The sequence below is a fragment of the Manacus candei genome, unplaced genomic scaffold (assembly GCF_025592945.1).
Source record: "Manacus candei isolate 608988 ecotype Guabito, Panama unplaced genomic scaffold, ASM2559294v1 h1tg000094l, whole genome shotgun sequence".
Lineage (NCBI taxonomy): Eukaryota > Metazoa > Chordata > Aves > Passeriformes > Pipridae > Manacus > Manacus candei.
In genome coordinates, this window is record NW_026138142.1 from 3078539 (window position 1) to 3095922 (window position 17384).

At 47.5% G+C, this 17384-nt stretch overlaps 1 protein-coding gene across 3 annotated transcripts in view; it reads left to right on the forward strand.

The window, feature by feature from the left end:
* LOC127461074 (mitogen-activated protein kinase kinase kinase 3-like) overlaps positions 1-17384 on the forward strand; it is a 78957-nt gene that overhangs the window by 42754 nt on the left and 18819 nt on the right. For 2 of the 3 annotated variants that reach the window (XM_051768361.1, XM_051768362.1), the window contains exons 4-7: positions 2060-2103; positions 3107-3206; positions 9797-9910; positions 11418-11529. In XM_051768361.1, coding sequence (XP_051624321.1) covers positions 2060-2103; positions 3107-3206; positions 9797-9910; positions 11418-11529 — 370 coding nt within the window. The remainder of the gene's footprint in view (positions 1-2059; positions 2104-3106; positions 3207-9796; positions 9911-11417; positions 11530-17384) is intronic. The other variant, XM_051768363.1, reaches the window with a different exon arrangement.

Genomic DNA, 17384 nt, shown 5'->3' on the forward strand with positions numbered 1-17384 from the left:
CAGCGTGTGCCGTGTCCCAGCTCGGTGCAGCGTTCGGGGCTGTGCTGAAAGTGAAACCTGTGTTTTGAAAGGTTTCCTGCAGCGAGGCCAGAGCTGTGAGAGCTTTTCCCCTTCCTCGTCCTGCTCCTTTGTCAGGAGAAACCTCGAAAGTTCCTTGCCCTGATTTTTTTCTCTTGCTTTAGTAAAGAGTTTTCTGGTGTTACAGCCAATGAACCCACACTGGCCAATTTACTACCAGCATCCAAGAGGAATGAGCCAGCCAGGCATGTTCAGAAAGACACAAGGAAATAAAAATTGGCATAAAAGAGCCTCTTTTTTTTCCAACAGAGATAATCCAAGGTGGCAATCCCACCTGTATTTGCTCATCTCTCCAGAATGATTCGGACCTTCAACACTAGGATGGTTATGTTCATCTCTTCTTCTCCTTTTGAATTTTAGACTGGTTTAGAATTAATTTGGTACTTTTACATGTTGGGCCTGGTTCTGGAAATGAACCTGGAGTTTGTCCAAACATTGTGGGTCTGGAGAACTGGCTCTAGACACCGAGGTGATGTAACTGCCTGTTTAGCACAGGCCTGTAACACTGCTGGAGTGCCCCATTTGGTGACTGTTCCAGTACTGCTTCTTCCCAGCCCTTCCGGAAGCACAGAAAATGCCATGAACAGAGATAGAAAGGATGCGTTTCGAGTGATCCAACATGTTTACCCTGAATCTGCTGGGTTTTTTTGTTTTGTTTTGGTTTGTTTTTTTTTTTTTAAGCTTTTTAACAGAATTGCCTCCAGCCTTGACTTCCCGAACTTCAGTGGGTGTTTGCAGAACTGGAGGAGCTGTCAGTTTAAAAATAAACCAAAGGGCGCCCATCCAGCTCATTCTCCTCGTTAGAAACAAAGCTGTTTCACTGTGGCTCTGCTTTGCCTCTGTGGGGATGGAAAGTGTGCCTTCACACTCTGGCAATCCAGGCCCAGAGATAAGTCCTTTGCTCAGGAAGGGCTGTCACCCACCCATTCTGGGATTATCCCAGCGAGATGCCGGCGGTGGAACCGAGCCCTGCCGGGTGTTACACCTCGGAGGGAGGGGCCACAGCACTTTTTTACTTGATGAGAAGAAAACTACTGATTGGGGAGGCTTGTGTGCACTAGTAAGAGCAGAATGCTGGTTAACTGGGGTGACTAAACCTGGTCTGGAAAGTAAAGAGGGTTTTGATCTGCCTTGGAGGCCGTCAGAAAGTCCCGGAATGATCCAAGGGATGCTAGAAGGATGCTTGGCTTAGGCCTGGTCTGAGAAGCTGAATGAATGAAAAGGCTTGTTGTGATCTCAACTGCTGCTAAATATGCACAAATAGAGGATGGGAGAAGTAGCTTTTACTGGTCCCTGCACAACTGTGTGTCCAGTCTGCCTGTGACTTCACTGGCTTTTCTTTGGGCAAATTTAGTGTTTTCTCTTGGGATGAGCAATGGGTCAGTTCAGGGTGAGCATTTACTGTGTACAGTGTAGTGGGCCTGATACACTTTGCATTTTGTAGGTCCTAACAAAATAACAGCCACCCCTACAACCATCCTGGCACTGCTGGCTTTTAAAATCCAAGGCTGTCTCTCCACTTCCATTATGGGATGCTTGCTTTTACTTCTTAAGTCTTTGCCTCAAATATTCCAAAAGCTCTGCTTTTTGGATTTCCAATGGAAAAATACTGGGGTGAAACCATGGGAAATGCTGAAGATGGACAGGCATCAAACACTTGACATGTTGGCCTCTTTGATAGTAGTGCCTTGTTCCCAAATGAGTTCAGAGCACTCACAATTTTCCACTTTATGAAAGCATTTTATTAAAACTAACAGTTATACAGGTGAGTGTCTTCTTGTTTACAGAAGACCTTCTGTTTTGACAAGCACATTTATCAGCAACGTGGAGTGTCCCCAAAGTCCGTGAGTCCAACAGGCAGCTTAGCCCTAAATAAACCAGATGCCTATTGGAGTTAGGGGAGTCTCATTGAGAGCTTTGGATCTGTGTGTCAGTCTGGGCTGCAGTTTGAGACCTCACCATTTTCTGCTTTTTGTTTCAGCAGCGAAATGTCAGGATCAAGTTTGAATATGAAGGAGAGAAAAGGTAGGTACCCAACCCAGTGCCCCACATGTACGGGGAGAAATTACCTTTTTTACCCAACAGCATCTTGCTGACTTCAGCCAGCTGCAGATGAGCTCACAGCAGGATTCACTCCCCTAAAATCGGCTACAGTTTTATGTGCAAGAGCCTTGCCTCGTTATCCCATTTCCCACAAGTAGCTCCTGGGATTTGCATGCAGGAGAAGTTGCTTCCAAGCTGGAAGTCATTAAATGCGTCTTTTACAAGGGACATAGGGTGCACACTTGGATCCTTTTCTCTTTTTAATTCTTGAGCCCTGCTGAAGCACAGCGGGGCTGGAACTCTGCAGAAATGTGTTCTTTGATTAGCAGTCTATGACACTTACTTAAGATAACCAGATTTTGGGCATGGGTCCCATAAAAATAGGGCTGGGAGTTAAAGCTTGTCCGCCCTTCCCTGCTTGACATTTTCGTGGAATCACCTCTGCTTGGTGCTTGGTGACTGTGACAGGGCAGGACACAGGCTGATGGTCCAAACTGCATGTTAGAGCCAAAGAAAATTGAAATTGCTGTAGGGATGGACTGTACCTGCTGTACATACCTTTAGAACTGCTGCATGTGATGGTACAGGACAGTCACAGGATGCCAAAACTGCATCATTCCCACTTCCATCCCTCCTTCCTGTTCAGAGCCCCTTGCTGAAAATGGAGATGATAAATATCACTGACCAGTGCCTGGTCTGGGATTTTGCCAGTGAAGGGCTGCTGGACTTCTTTTCCACCTATGCCTCACATTAGAGGGAGGAGAGGAGCTGCACTAGGATTTCTGGGACATGTTCTTGCAGGGTGGGTCCAGTCCCCTCTTGGGCACTGCAGATGAGCATCATTTCTGTGAGTGTAGAAGCAAGGACCAGGGTTTATGCTTCATGATAGAACACAGGTCCTTTCTTCTGAATTGTCAGTCGAATCCCAAATTTCAGTATGCTTCTACTAAATTATGACTCTTGTTGTATTTGTTTGCATATACAGGATTATCCAGTTTCCAAGACCAGTCAAATTCAAAGAAGTGGTGCAGAAGGTCACGGATGCTTTTGGACAGACAATGGACTTAGTCTGTGTGAACAATGAGGTAATCTTCTCCCTTCTCCTATGGGGCAGGTTTAGGGTGCCTGGTGCCAACTTCAGAAGTGAGCAGTGGTTTGTTCTGAAGGCCCTAATGTTGTGTTGTACTTGCATGTGAACAAAAATAACCTTATTTTCTGGTTCCCAGCTAGTGAGCGTACAAGAGCTGTTGTGTGGCCACGGCTCAGATGGATTCCTAGACTCCAAGCCAGGCTTTTCCCCTCTCAAAGTGAGGCCTATTTCAAGTAAGGCCTATTAAATTATCACACTGGAACACTGTCTTTTCCCCAGAACAGAAGATTCCCCTCACTCAAAGAGGGATGTGAAGCCTTCCCATCTTGGGGGCAGCTGCAGGCGTGTGCAGTCCAGAGCAGAGGGACAGTGCTGCTCACACAGTGTACTTTTATCTAGCACTGACTTTGTTTCACCCAAAGCCCCAGAACGAAGTGGATGTTCTTGTGGTTGGGGCTACAGTGAAATGTGCATCACTGAACATTCCTCTAGCAGGTCCTGTGGCCAGATAAAAGCAAGAAACCCTCCCCCTGCAATCCTTGCATTTTAAGGCTTGAAGACCTTTCTCCTCCATCCTTCTTCAATAACAGAGGCCACTGTGTTTTTCCAGTTTTTCTTTGAGCCCAGCAGTGTGTGAAAAGAGGGTATTGCTGAGGGCTGTTACCTAGAAGGAGGAAATCCTTGGTATCTGTTTTGGTGTGCTCATTGTTTTCTTGAGGCATCTTGCCATAAGAGGCATCTTGGCAGGCATCTGGAGCTGCTGGACTCTCAAGGTGGGTTTGGCTTTGGGGAGGAGGAGAAGGCCAGATGACAAAGAGGTGGGCTTTTAAACAGAAATCCTTTTGGATCTGTCCCGAAAGCTTGCTTGTTCAAGTATTAATTGTAAATGACCTACAGCCTTTCATGGAAGTATGAATAGAGAGAGAGGTTATGAAGAGAGCTTTCTTCTTTTTTTTTTTCCCTTTCTTTTTTTCTCACTTCTGTTTCAATAGAGATTTGATCCACAAAAAAAAGTTCCTTTCCCTTTATAATAGCTACCTCATGATACCAGAATGTCCACTGGGTTTTCACTTTGAAGGCAGTCAGGTTTCTAATCTTGGGCATTCTTTGACAGCCCTCCCGGGAAAAGCCTGCCATTGAATTCTCCAGGAATGACTCATTTCATTCCAGGTTTCTTTCCACTGGAAGAGGATTTCTTTCCAACAACAGCAAACAGAAGCTTAAATAATGCATTTTATCCCATGTTGGAGACCATCCTTCTGGGCATGTGCACAGGCACATAGCAGGACCACGAGCAGACCTTTGGGTACTCCTGACTTCTGAGGGTTATGGATGATTTTCAGTGCTTTGTTTTCCTGTATATAAAAATTCCTCCTTGTGAGAACCCACAGCTTTGGGAAGATGTCTAAGAAGTAGTAATTCAGGGTTGTTGTCATGGAAACACTATAAACAGACAAGAGTGATCTGTGGGGAAATAGCTCATGTCCACATGCTGACACCCCAGCATCTGGCTTTTAACATCTTCTGGGTCAGGTTTTCTGGTTCTGTCATGACTGCAAGTCTCAGGGGTAGCTTGACCACAGACTCATTACAGTTAAATGTTTCAGCCTTTCTTTATGCTCAAAGGCACTTGTGCAGTAATTCTTTGTTGCCATCAGACATCTCTCTTGCAGTAGCACCTTGTAGACCAAAATTACACTTAAGGTGAACAGGCCCCTGCAAAATCTCACTGACTGGCAGTCCCTATCCTGGTGGAGGAGGAGTCCTGAAGCCAAGATCAGTGGGATGAGCATGCCAGCTGGGTGGAGCAGGGGCACACATGAATCACATCCTGGTGGGACCATGGAATCAGCAGGCTCAGGCTGGTGTAGATAAGAGCAGGGCCTGGCCATGGGTGTACCACATGGGCATGTCTGCCTGGTAGTTCTAGGCTGGGCTCATCTTTCTGAGGTGCAGGAGGGCAAAACCTGTCCTGGCCATGGACAGCACGGCGTGGTGTTTGTTGGACAGCTGGCTGTGTTATGGATTGAAAGGCTCTAACGCTCTCATTCAAGCTATAAAGATCCTGGGTATCTAATTTGGGACTGTAAAATCTACAGGATAGCAGGATGCACTAAACTTAGCTATTGTGGTGCCCCTTTACAGGCCTGCCTTTTAGTGTCTTGAAGTTGGGTGTCTAAGGTAGGCCATAATCTCAGGACCACCTGCTTTCCACCTGCATCCCACAGCTTCATGAACTTGGCTTTCTTGGTGGGACATTTTGGGCCCCCCAGTACAGGAAGGACATTGGGATGCTGGAGCGTGTCCAGAGAAAGGCAATGGAGCTGAGGAAGGGTCTGGAGCACAAGTCTGATGAGGAGCAGCTGAGGGAGCTGAGGGTATTTAGCCTGGAGAAAAGGAGGCTCAGGGGGAACCTTATCACTCTCTACAACTCCCTGAAAGGAGGGTGGAGCCAGGTGTGGGTCAGTCTTTTCTCTCGGGTAACAAGGGACAGGATGAAACAGTCTCAAGTTGCACCATGGGAGGTTTGAATTGGATATTAGGAAAAATTTCTTCACTGAAAAGGTGGTCAAGGACCAGAACAGGCTGCCCAGGGCAGTGGTGGAGTCACCACCCCTGGAGGGATTTAAAAGGCATGTAGATGGGGCACATGGGGACACGGTTTAGTGGTGAAGTTGGCAGTGCTGGGTTCTGTGGCAAATTCTCTGTCTGAATTTGATCTCTGTGCACTGCTAAATAGCTGCTCCAGGTGTGACTAGGTGTTACCTTGTCTGTCTCCATGACCAACTTGCGATGTGACTTCGTCCACCAGTTCCCTTCTGACCTCCCCATGCTTGTCTCCTCTGAGGCTGTCCCTCAGCACCAGTTAGTTTAGGGAGAGTTAAAGCCTGGGGAAGTGGTAGAGGCTCCATTACGGTGGGGGAGGAGATAAAAGCATATTTAACAAACATTTGTCGAGAATTGTTGATGCCAGTTGGTGCTGCATTGGGCAGGAAGATGAACTAATTGACCTCCCAGATTTTTCCCCAACCCCGTTTCCTACTATTCTTTGGCTTTCTGCGGTGTCTTACAGAGTGAGGTCTGGCAATGCTGTTGCAGTCGGTGAAAACTCACCCTTTGCACTCACTTTCTTAACCTACAGTGACTACCAAGTCCCTAAACACACTAAACATCAGGCTCCAGGGGAAGGTGCTATTTAAAAGCAAGACAAAAGCATAATAAGCTCTATTTAGTGAAACTTCTGTGTAGGTAAACTTTGCTGTTCGTCACAGCTGCTCTCTCTTTAGATCAAATGAACCCAATTACTGGAAATACACCCTGGCAATTACTGCCATGGTTCTGCATGAGTCTGTATTGAGTTTCATGCCTAGCAGATACCTGTTCCCGATATCCATACGTGCCACAGTCTGGAAGCCAAATGGAGTGAAATCTGCTTGCCAGGCTATGGGTAATAGGTAAATCTAAGCTAAATACTGGCTCCAGTCCCTTTTACAAGAGGGCAATTTCTGCCTGTTGTTTTTGGCTCCTCTGAAGCAGGCACACAAACATGTTCATGTTGTGATAGTTGAGTGAGATGGAGTGACCTGCAGAACATTCTGTTCAGAGCAGCAGTGAGGGGTTGCTCTGAGCACTTGTGAGCAGCTCAGTAAAGGGGTGTGTAAGCAGTGGGACTGTACTTACAGTTCAGAGTCAAATTCTGCCTGGTGGTGAAACGAGGGAGGGCAGCTCTCCACCATCCTCGTTTCTGTTTGGGTGAGTGTAGGGGAGAAGCCTTGTCTGCCTGATGCAGAGCCTTGCTGTGGAGCCTTTGTGAACTTCAAGAGGGTCAGGCAGTGCCCCAGGAGAATATCTCTTCACCTCTGCTGCCTAAGGGAGCAGAGTGAGCACTGCATTTGGGAGAAATATTCAATACCATCTTTGTCTGGTATCTGCTGCGAACACAGGCTGTTCATTCAGATCCCAAAATGTAACCATGAACCATGGTATTTTCTCCCAGGTAACAGGTGACAGGATGAGAAGAAATCACAGAATCCCAGAATGGGTCAGATTGGAAGGGACCACAGTGGGTCATCTGGTCCAGCCTTCCTGCTCAAGTAGGGTCATCCCAGAGCACATGGCACAGGATTGTGTCCAGATGGTTCTGGAATATTTCCAGTGAGGGAGACTCCACACCCTCTCTGGACAATCTGTTCCAGTGTGTGGTCACTTCACAGTGAAAAAGTTCTTCCTTATATTCAGGTGCATCAGTTTCTGCCCATTTCCACTTGTCCTACTGCTGGGCACCACCGACAAGAGCCTGGTCCATCCTCTGACCCCTCCCTGCAGACACTGACAGACAGTGATGAGGTCCCCTCTCAGTCACTTCATCTTGAGGCTGAACAGGCCCAGTTCTCTCATCCTTTCCTCATAAGAGAGATGCTCCACTGAGCATTGATCAACCTTGTTGCCTGTGCTGAACCTGCTCCAGGAGCTCCATGTCTCTCTTGTGCTGAGGAGCCCAGAACTAGGCACAACACTCCAGATGTGGCCTCACCAGGTCTGAGTAGAGGGGCAGGATCACCTCCCTCAGCCTGCTGGCAATGCTTTTCCTGATACATCCCAGGATACCATTGTCCTCCTTGCCCCCAGGACACATGGCTGTCTCAGGGATAGCTTGTTGTCCACCAGGACCCCCAGGTCCTTATTCACAGAGCAATGGCATCAAGTTGCACCAGAGGAGCTTTAGATTGGATATTAGGGAAAATTTCTTCACCAAAAGAGTTGTCAAGCAATGGAACAGGCTGCCCAGAGAAATGGTGGAGTCACTGTCTCTGGAGGTATTCAAAAGGCATGTAAATGTGCCATGTAGGGACATGGTTTTTTGATGGATTTGGCAATGTTGGGTTGACAGTTGGACTCGTTGATCTTAGAGGTCTTTTGCAACCTAAATGATTCCATGACGATGATGTTAAGCCTGTTGTTCATCATGAAGTAGGTGGCCCTCATATGGCTCAGTTCTCTACCTACAAAACAATGATGGAAGATAATCTTCCTATAAGACAGGAGAGGAGAAACCCAATCCAAACATTAAGGTGCTCACAGGGTAGAAACAGCTGCCACATGGACACCTAAGGTGGAGCTTGGCAGGCTCTGGCTGCAGTCCTTGGGTGGAAGAAGTGACTGTAGCAGTTTCCTGAGGTGAAACCTCATCTCTGCTGGCCAGGGGCCACAACTTTCCCTTGACCTGGTCATCCCTGAAGTCCTCACCTCAGAGCACACAGTCTGAGGTGTCTTTGCCTGTGGCCAACAGCCAAACCCTTGGCAACACCCTGGGATCAAAAAGGTCGTCACAGTTGGCTTTTGAGAGTCGTCTCCTGTGGCAGCTGCCCTGAGGTGTGTTTGCTGTGGCTGGTGGCATGAACCCTCATCACACAGAGGGCTGAGCTGCCTTTCAGGAGTTCTGGGAAGCTGTGGCTCCCAGTGAGACCAGTGAGGGCCTACTGGGAGCTGTGGCTGCTCGGTCCCTTAGGTCAGTGGAATTGCTGTGTACTTTGGCACAGCCATGAGTGTAACATGTGCTGTGTTGCCTGGATCCAGTGCCAGTGCCTGAGGCAACCTGCAGGGGCTGAGTCCTGTTTGTTATGAGATTAGGCAGAATATCCCTGAATGAGGGGTAAGAAGTTGTGCTTTTAATCTTAGCCCAGGGCAGCAGAAGGCCACAGAGCTCCTCTGAAGTGCAGCTGTTGGGCATTGGAAGCTTTGCAGACTGTCTGCAGGACATGGTACACCACACAGCAATGTCGGGAGGGTCAAATTCCCTGTGGAGATATGAGGGCAATAGTCGGCCCTTTACCAGGAAAACATCAGGACCTTCAGCTGCCTGATAGACACGGCACTGTGTAGTTCTCTGGTCTATTTACCTTATGAGGAGCAGAAGCCGAATTTGTCCTGCTGGGAGTGGAAGAAGTGGTTCTTGGATAGAGTGCAATGCACACTTTTCACATCAAAAGGGAAGAGGCTCTTATTTGTGGGGTGTTCCCTGATTTTACTTGGTGGGCAGACATTAGGGAGGCTCTGTCAGTGTGCAGGAGCACAGATTGCAGCAGCAGGGAAGGGCATTGAGCATCTACCAAGTAAATCCTTGGGTGCAGCTCACTGATTTCTCGAAGCACCATTGCATGACCATCTTCCCAGGAAGAAACACCGGAAGAATGTGTGGGGTTGTTTTGGGGCTGGGTAGCAGCAGGTCTTTCCTACAGACTCCAAGATCAGAGCAGCCCCAGAGTAGCAGGCAGCGAGCCTGAGGTTTCATCCCAGCCCTCTCCTCTTCTCACTGGCTGGATTGCTGATGTGACCTTTAAGCTTTCTCCCTGCAGATGTTGTTTGTTGTGATTTTTTGTGTCTGTTCCTGGGTAGATGAGAACTTGGAAGAAAATGTTAAGAGCTCGGCAAGCTGCAGGGCATGGGGGCTCCGTTTTCCATCGCCTTCTTGGGTTCCTCCCTCATCCCCCTATTCCCAGGCTGCTCACTGTAAGAATCTGGCTTCCTCTGTTTACCCAAAAGTGTGACATTGCCGTTCCCCGGTGTTTGTTTAATCCCTTCCAGCTCCTGATCCCGCTGAAATCCCAAGAAGATTTGGACAAAGCGCTGGAACAGTTGGAGCTGAGCCCTTCCCTGAAGAGCCTGCGGATCCTTGTGAGCGCTCCAAAGAAAGCGAATGTGAGCCCTTCACCTTCTCTGCTCTTTTGTGTCCGGAGTGAGATGCCTTGTTATTGTGTTGGGGAGTGGAAAAGAGTCTCTTGGCGGTGAAGAGCAGAGGGCAAGCTGGTCATGAGAGGGGTCAGCCCTGCTCTGGCTCCGCAGCTCGGAAATACTCCTGTCATAGTAGCCCAGAGGCTGAGCTCAGCTCCCTTTGGCTGCTCTGGTGTCCCATGAAGGGTTAAATATCAGGCTGATCCTCAAATAAGGTTAAACTGTGGCAGACCCCCTTCTGCTTTCCATCTGGGGATGCTGCCACCATTCCTTTGTCACTTCTCTGTGTTCAAGGTGGTGCCCTGGCCCTTGCTCTGCTGAGTGGCAGTGTGGGGACTGTTCCCTCCATGTGCTGGGAAGAGCAAACTGGAGAATGCTTCAGTCTCATGCAAAGCTGTCTTTGTTTTTTTCCTTCATCTTTATTTATTTATTAGTTTTTCCTGAGCTCAGTGGTTTTGCAGTTAATCCCGTTAGCTTGACCTCGCCTGCACAGAGTGTCTTGCCAAAGCACATGTCGTGCTGCCCCAAGCACAGACTGTAAAGCAAGGGATTTTTAGATGTTGCAACTCTGTTTCTTCTTATATTTCCTAGAAGTGCTGGAGAGACTGGGAGTCTTGAAACTCACAGTGCTTGTCCTCATGCTACCACTGGTGCTCACAGCCCCTGGAACTTCTCCACTCCTTTTGAGAGGCTTGGAAAGTGCAGGGACCAGCTCCCCTGGGGAAAACTGAGCCATCAGTTGGGGTTTCCTAAATCCTGGGTGGAAATGGGGCAATCTGCCCTGGCAATTGTGGGAACACAGCAGTATTACAAGGCAGCTTCTAACAGCAGAGAAGCCAGGCAGACTCCTGCATACCTTTGAGAGTAGGTCCATCTCTTCCTTAAGCTCCTGCGTGTAGGAACATACGTTCCAAGGTCATACATGAAATTACCACAAAATCACAGCATCCTGTAGCATGTTATGTCAGTAAGACTTGGCCTCTACCATTTAAGTTACCATCTGGATATGCATTTCTTTGCTCTTCCCTTGTCTGTCTTCCCTGGTAGAGCCTGACCCTCCACTCTCTGTTCCTCTGCCCTGTTACAGAGGAACCTCCTGCAGTGCTGAGGCTGCCACTGGAGTCTAGGGAGCATGGAGGAGAGGTTCTGATTTTGGGGTCCCAAGTGTTTTCAGACCAGGGGTCAGTCTCTGTATCTTTCTGGAGATAACGCAGTGCAGGAACAGTCTTTTATGTCAAATATCTGCATTTACCATTATCTATTGGAGCTTAATCTTACTAGACTTTTACAAACAGATGTGAATTGTTCATGAATGGTTTTTGGATCACTCCAGATTACGTGTGTGTCTTCTTTCTTTTTTTTTTTTTTGACAGTTCTTGGGTAATAGGGTCACGGGGAACCAAACAGAGGGTTTCACATGGTGTGTCCACAGGGCTCTGGCCAAGTCTGATCATTCTCTTTGTCTGATTACCAGCTCCTCCAGCCAAACAACAGCAAACAGCATGAAATGAGGATCTCCAGGTCCATGGGTGATATCATGGGATCCCTGTACAAGGACTCTGAGAGGACACGCAAATACTCAACAGGTGGGTGAAACGCAGCACTATGCAGGGTGTGTTGTGCTGTTACTGGCCACCACCGCCTTTCTCCTTTTTGTCACAACCCTGTGGGTGTCACAGTCTGGATGGCCACCCTGATGTCCCCCACCAGTGACTCAGTGCAGTTGCTGCTCATCCTCAACCTGAGTAGGACACTACAAGCTGCACAGGTTGTGCTGAGCAGAGTCATGGTGGGCACAAAAGTGAGGAGAACAGGGGACCTAGGGTGTGATTTGGCAGGGATAAAAATTTCCAATGAATTTGATGCCACTGAGCTTTATCAAAACGAAGAGAGAGAGTCTACAGAAAGCCAAGGATGTTTGGGACCTTGACATAGTTATTCCTTTAACCATGGGCTGTCGTTCTCTTGGTGTATCTCCCCCTTTCCCAGCTGGCAGAGTCATATGTCTTAATGGGCTTGGGCTCCTTGGCTCCTGGACTGGGACCAGCTTCAGCATGTCCAAGAGGACCAAATGTGTGTCCCCCATGCCACCACTCTTCTCTTGTTGGTGAAATGACGTCTGTGGTAGCTGGTTTTGTTGTTTCTCAGGAGAACGGATGTGTGCAGTGTGTTGTGGTGGTCACATTCCAGAGGAAAGGGAGCATCCCTTTCCTTCAGAGGTGCTGGGAGTAGGTACCTGCAGCCCCTGAAACCAGGCTGGCAACAAATGCCTGGTCTCTTCTTGCAGCCCTGCAGGGAGTAGATTTTGTTCGTGGTCTCGTGTGGTGCTTTCTTTGGTTTTCTGTGCTTGAGTTTATGCTCTTCTTGCTTTCTGAAATACTCTGAGCTTGTTTAAATGACAAGTCCTGTTGATCAGTTGGCTGTGGGAGCTTTGTGTGAAGAACCTTGGAGGATTTTGTGGAGAGCAGGGTGCCTTGTGCAGAACTGGTAAAGCAGCACACAGAACTGTGTAGCAGGGATATATTTATTCATATTACAACCTATAGGCAGGATTAATGATTTTTTCACACAGTGAATGTTCTCTGCCATATCTGTGGATGCAGGTTGCAGGGAAATTTCTACAGATCCTTATTGTTTTCATGCAGTTATTCACCAACTATAGAAATTATAGCCTTGGATAAAGTGGGGCCTCCTATAAAAATGTACATGAAGAAATACTTCACCCTCCAAAGATCCTCTGTATTTATATGGCAGTAAATGCTTCCAAACTCTTTTCTCTGTGCAACAAAAGAGTGTTTTTCTCCAAGGATTTGCCCTTTCTCTGTTTCATAGCCTGTGCTGCCTTGATAACATATCCTGTGGTTTGCTGCATCTCAGACAATGATATATAGGAAATGTTCTTCCAGGGTAGGTCCAGCATACCCCTTGTGCAGCCATGCCCAGCTCTTACTGAAGCCAGGGGTGGGTGGTACATGTACAAGAGCTCTCTTTGGGCCTGGTGTTTGGATGTACCAGGGTTGTCTTTTTCTATTGGTTTTTTTTTTCCTAGCTCACATGGCTCTTGAGAGTTTGCCCAGAGTCTGGCAGAGTCACTTAGATGACCCTGAGTGAAATGCACACACAAATACATGGTAAAGCACAGAGCCTCAGCAGAAACTGTGCTTGAGCAAAACATCTCTGCTGCTCTTTTTTTTTTTTTTTTTGGCACTTGTTAAACTGTTAATGTAAGCCAGTGGAGAGCTGTGGCACTGGGAGCTGTCACTGATGTGTGAGCCAAGCGTGATGGGCAGAATTGATTCCACGTGTAGCTGTGCTAGGGAGAAGATGAGTTCTTGCAAAGTTAAGACTTTTCTGCTAACTTTTGTGCCATGTTTTGGCCTTTGCTTACTGTTTTGGAGCTGCTGTGGTACCAGAAGAGTCACCAACCAGCTCTGCACCACTGACTGTGAGATGTCACTGCCTTTGAGAACATCCTGAGCTCAGACAAGGCAGACAAAGGATGAGATGTCAGTTCTTCAAGGGTGAGAGCCTGAGGTACAGATGGGTTTTGAGGGAATACCTGAATAGCAGAGTGGAGGAATGGGCATAACATGCTGGTTTAATCTAACAGAGGACTGGGCAGCACTAAATGTAGGACACAGTGTGTGTTAATGTTGGGATCTTCACGAGGCTCTCCTGGCCAGTTGCTAATGCACCAAAACCAGTGTCCTCAGCACTGTTACATAGTCAGGAAGCAAAGGTAACCAGCCCATGTTACAGTCATCCCTCTGTTTTTTTTCCACATAAACCATCAGTCTTGCTGTTAGTTTGCAAAGAGGTTGCAGCAAACCCTCTGCATGATAACAGAGGGTTACTCTTCTCTTTGGAGTTGTCTGGGGTCTGTATGAAGCTGCTGCAGCTCTGTTTAGGAGGTGTTCACAATCCAGCAGATGCAATTTTTGACCTCCTGAGTCAGACCTGGGTAATCCAGCAGCTGGGTAGGAACTCCAGTGAGCTGAAAGGGAGAGCAGTGTTTCAAATGGAGCATTAAACTGAATGTCAGGGAATAGACAGACAAATATGATCCTGTGTTTTGCTTTCCTGAAGCAGGGATTTCACTGAACTTGGTGGATTGTCAAAAGACAGCCTAAGAGACTGGGAATCCTTTAGGAGAAACTATTCTTCACTTGCAGTTGCAAGGTATTCACAGTGTTTTCCTTCTGCTGTCATCAAAGTGGTTGCTATCAAGTTCAGCTTTTCTCTTGAAACAACATTTAAAGGGAGATTCAAACTGACTTTATAATAAAAGGTAGTTCAGGGTCATGTTCTTCGTGTTTCTGAGATGTCTCATGTTTTTCTGCTGACTCTGCCATGTAAACAGCAGCAAAAAGTAATAAAACTCTATGTTATTGGCACAAGCGTGTTGGAAGGGATGTAGATGTTCTGGGGGAGATTTGGCTATTTTTGCTTCTGCTGGGCAGAAAATGTCTTCACTCCATGTCCCTGAAAAACCTTATGCAAAGTCAGTATTTTCTTTTTATTTTTTTTCCACATAAACCTTTTCAGTGGAAATCCCCTTCCAGTCTTTTGGTGACCAGCATCTGCAAATGTTCGTCCAAGTGCCGGGAAACTTGGACTAAAATCCTTCTGAGTTCTCTATTTTGAGGTAACTGAGGGTTGTTTTTATTTACTTCGAGGAACTACGTGTTTCAGAACATTATTCACAAATTATTTAGGAACCCCATTCCAGAACCGCCATTCCAGTGGAAACCTTTGCCAGAAGCTTTATTTTTTTTTCTTTTTTTTTTCCTGTGGTTTTCCATGGTGGCAAACCAGGCTGCTGAGCTGTGGCATTGTGTGCCTGCCAGCCCTCTCCAGACCAGGAGCGTTGCAGGAGCTGGGATGGATGAGACCTCATTTTGAGAAGGGGTGGAAAATTTAGCTGTGTGCATCATACCAGCTGCTTTAGGGCTAGAAAATAGGCTCTGTCCTGCTTATTAGTATAGAAGTGCCCTAAATTTGCCTTAAATCAGGGTACAGTAATTCATCCCCAGAGGATCAGCGTAGAGAGGATGGGACTTGTAGGGGTCCCACTGAAAAAGAAGAAATGAAGGAGATTTGGTCCACCTGCTCACATCTCCCCTTGACAGTCTGAGAGTGAGAAGTGTCTTGCAGGTTTCTCTCTTCCTCTTGATCCCTGAGTTTCTGCCAGGGCTCAGAGGAACACCGGCACATCTTGACGTCATGTCCCTCGTCTGGCTCCACGACAACGTCATCCAGGGCTGGGCTCTCCCTGGCTGCAGCTGTGAGCTCAGGCAGCTGCCAGCAAACCCTCCCCAGCCCTGACTTTTAAGGGGCTTCTCTTCCCTTCTTGATGCTGATCAGTAATGGATGAAGTTTTGGGAAGAGCAGGGGAAGGAGGAAGCCAGGGAATGCGGAGGCGGAGGTAAGCCAAGCCTGGCACGGGGGAACTGGCTGTACGTGCAGCACCACGAGCTCTGCACACACTGCATGAAAGGCACTTATTAAATAAAAATAACAGAAGGGAACATGAAAGACCCCAGTGGGTGCCAGCAGTGACTGTGAGTCTCCGTGCTGTCCTGGTTCTCCCTCCTCGGGACATGCTGTGCTCTAGTCTCAAATATATGGCTTTACATTAGTGTGTGTAACATGTGGAGCAGGAATCCCTGCCCAGAGCACCTTGCTCCAAAGGGTAACTGAGGTCAGATACTCAAGCAGTGCCAATCTGCAGAGTTTCCCTGAGTTCAGGAATCCTAAACAGAGCTGCTGAGATGTGACCAGCAATGGGCCTTTAAAGAAGTGCCTCACAGCCTGCCCCATCCCCAGTGGAGCTGCTGTGTGATCCTGTACATCCCAGGACAATCCCCTGGGGGCCTCCTCTCTCTGCCTGGTGCTGCTGCTGTTTCTTGAGTGTTAGGTCAAGTGTGAAGAGCATCCATGATGTGTCAAACAGGCACGTCTGGGCTTGTGTCTGTTTCTTCCTCTGCCTCAGGGTGGGTAAAGCAGCATTATCCAGTATATCCAATCAGCCTAGTGTTGCCCCCACTATGAATTAAATCTCCCACTGAGTACCACTGTTGCACTCTCTCTCTCTCTCTCTGCCTGACCCCTATTTTCCATTTCCTCACTCTACCAGCAGCACTGGCATTGCCCGAGGTTTTTTTAACAGGGCAGGATAGGGCTGGAACAGGGAATCAACCTTAAGCTCTGGGGCTCTGCTCCCACCACCTCCTGTGTTCCTCCAAAGTGGATGGGCATGCCTGGATGCAAAGCAGCAGCAGCCAGTGCTCCTGGAGGTGTGAAGCTGCATAAATTACTTTGGGCAGCACTTCTGCCCAAACAGCCTGGCTGAAAGGGCTCTGGTTCAATCCAGCAGTTTCCAGGCATGCAAAAGCCTAAGCATTTTGTTTAGCTTCCTCACCTGCTGGGAAATAGCTGGTGTCTTATCCCCTTTTAAAGTTTTTTGGCAGGAAATGTGACTCTGGAAGGTTGAACACAACTAACCTATGGCTGGGAGTAGTTGTTCCAGGCTAAGGCTTAATGTGAGATCATGCAAAGCCCTTGTGTTTGTGATAAATCTCATTTAACTGCCTGGGTTCAAAATCAAACAGGGCTTGTACAGCTCTTTGTAATACCGAAGACTTTCTGGGCAGTAAATGAGTTATTGGAGCAAGAGAACCCAACAGCAGACCCCCACATATCACAGCAGTAACAGAAATGCTCAGCAGAGCTAAGATGAAGCTGTTACACCGTGCCAAATCCTCTGGCAGCTTTTTGGAGCAAGAGCCACCCAAAAAAGTCCTCATGCTGCATTCCAGATTGGCATCTGCCAAGCAAAGGAGGGGATGCTGATGCAGTAATTTATCCAGGGTGCCCGAACTGCTCAATGGTTAAACGTTTGTTTATTTATCTTCCAAGAGAGGATGCCGTACTTCCCAACTGGTTTTGTTTTTAGGGCTGGTGGAAAGCCAGTTCCTTGTGAGTACTGCAGCACTTGAGAGATTCTCTCCCCTTGATCTTGGCGTTACTTCAGTTGGAGTTTTTTCGCTGTGTTCTTATCCTGCAGGAAATCTCTGAAGGAGAAAATAGGAAGAAGAAAAAAAAGTAACTCAAAGCCATATGATTTTCATTTTTACAATCTGAGAAGGAGTCTGAAGGAAGATGTATCATGGGACAGAAATATCTGTGTGTTTGGTATAAATCCAGCAAGCCTGATTTAGTGATCTTTAGTGCTTGTGTGACAATGTTAACATTAGCAGCTCCTGATGTGTATCTTCGTAAGTGAAAGGTGGGGACTCGGATTTGTGGTGTTGATCACGCTGATGTATTCATGCCAGAGATCCACATGGCACAGTAACTGTGATGCAGAATAGCAGCTGAAGAGGGAGAAGTTGTGTTGATTATCAGTGTTGACTTTTCGTGATGGGATAGGCCCCTTCCC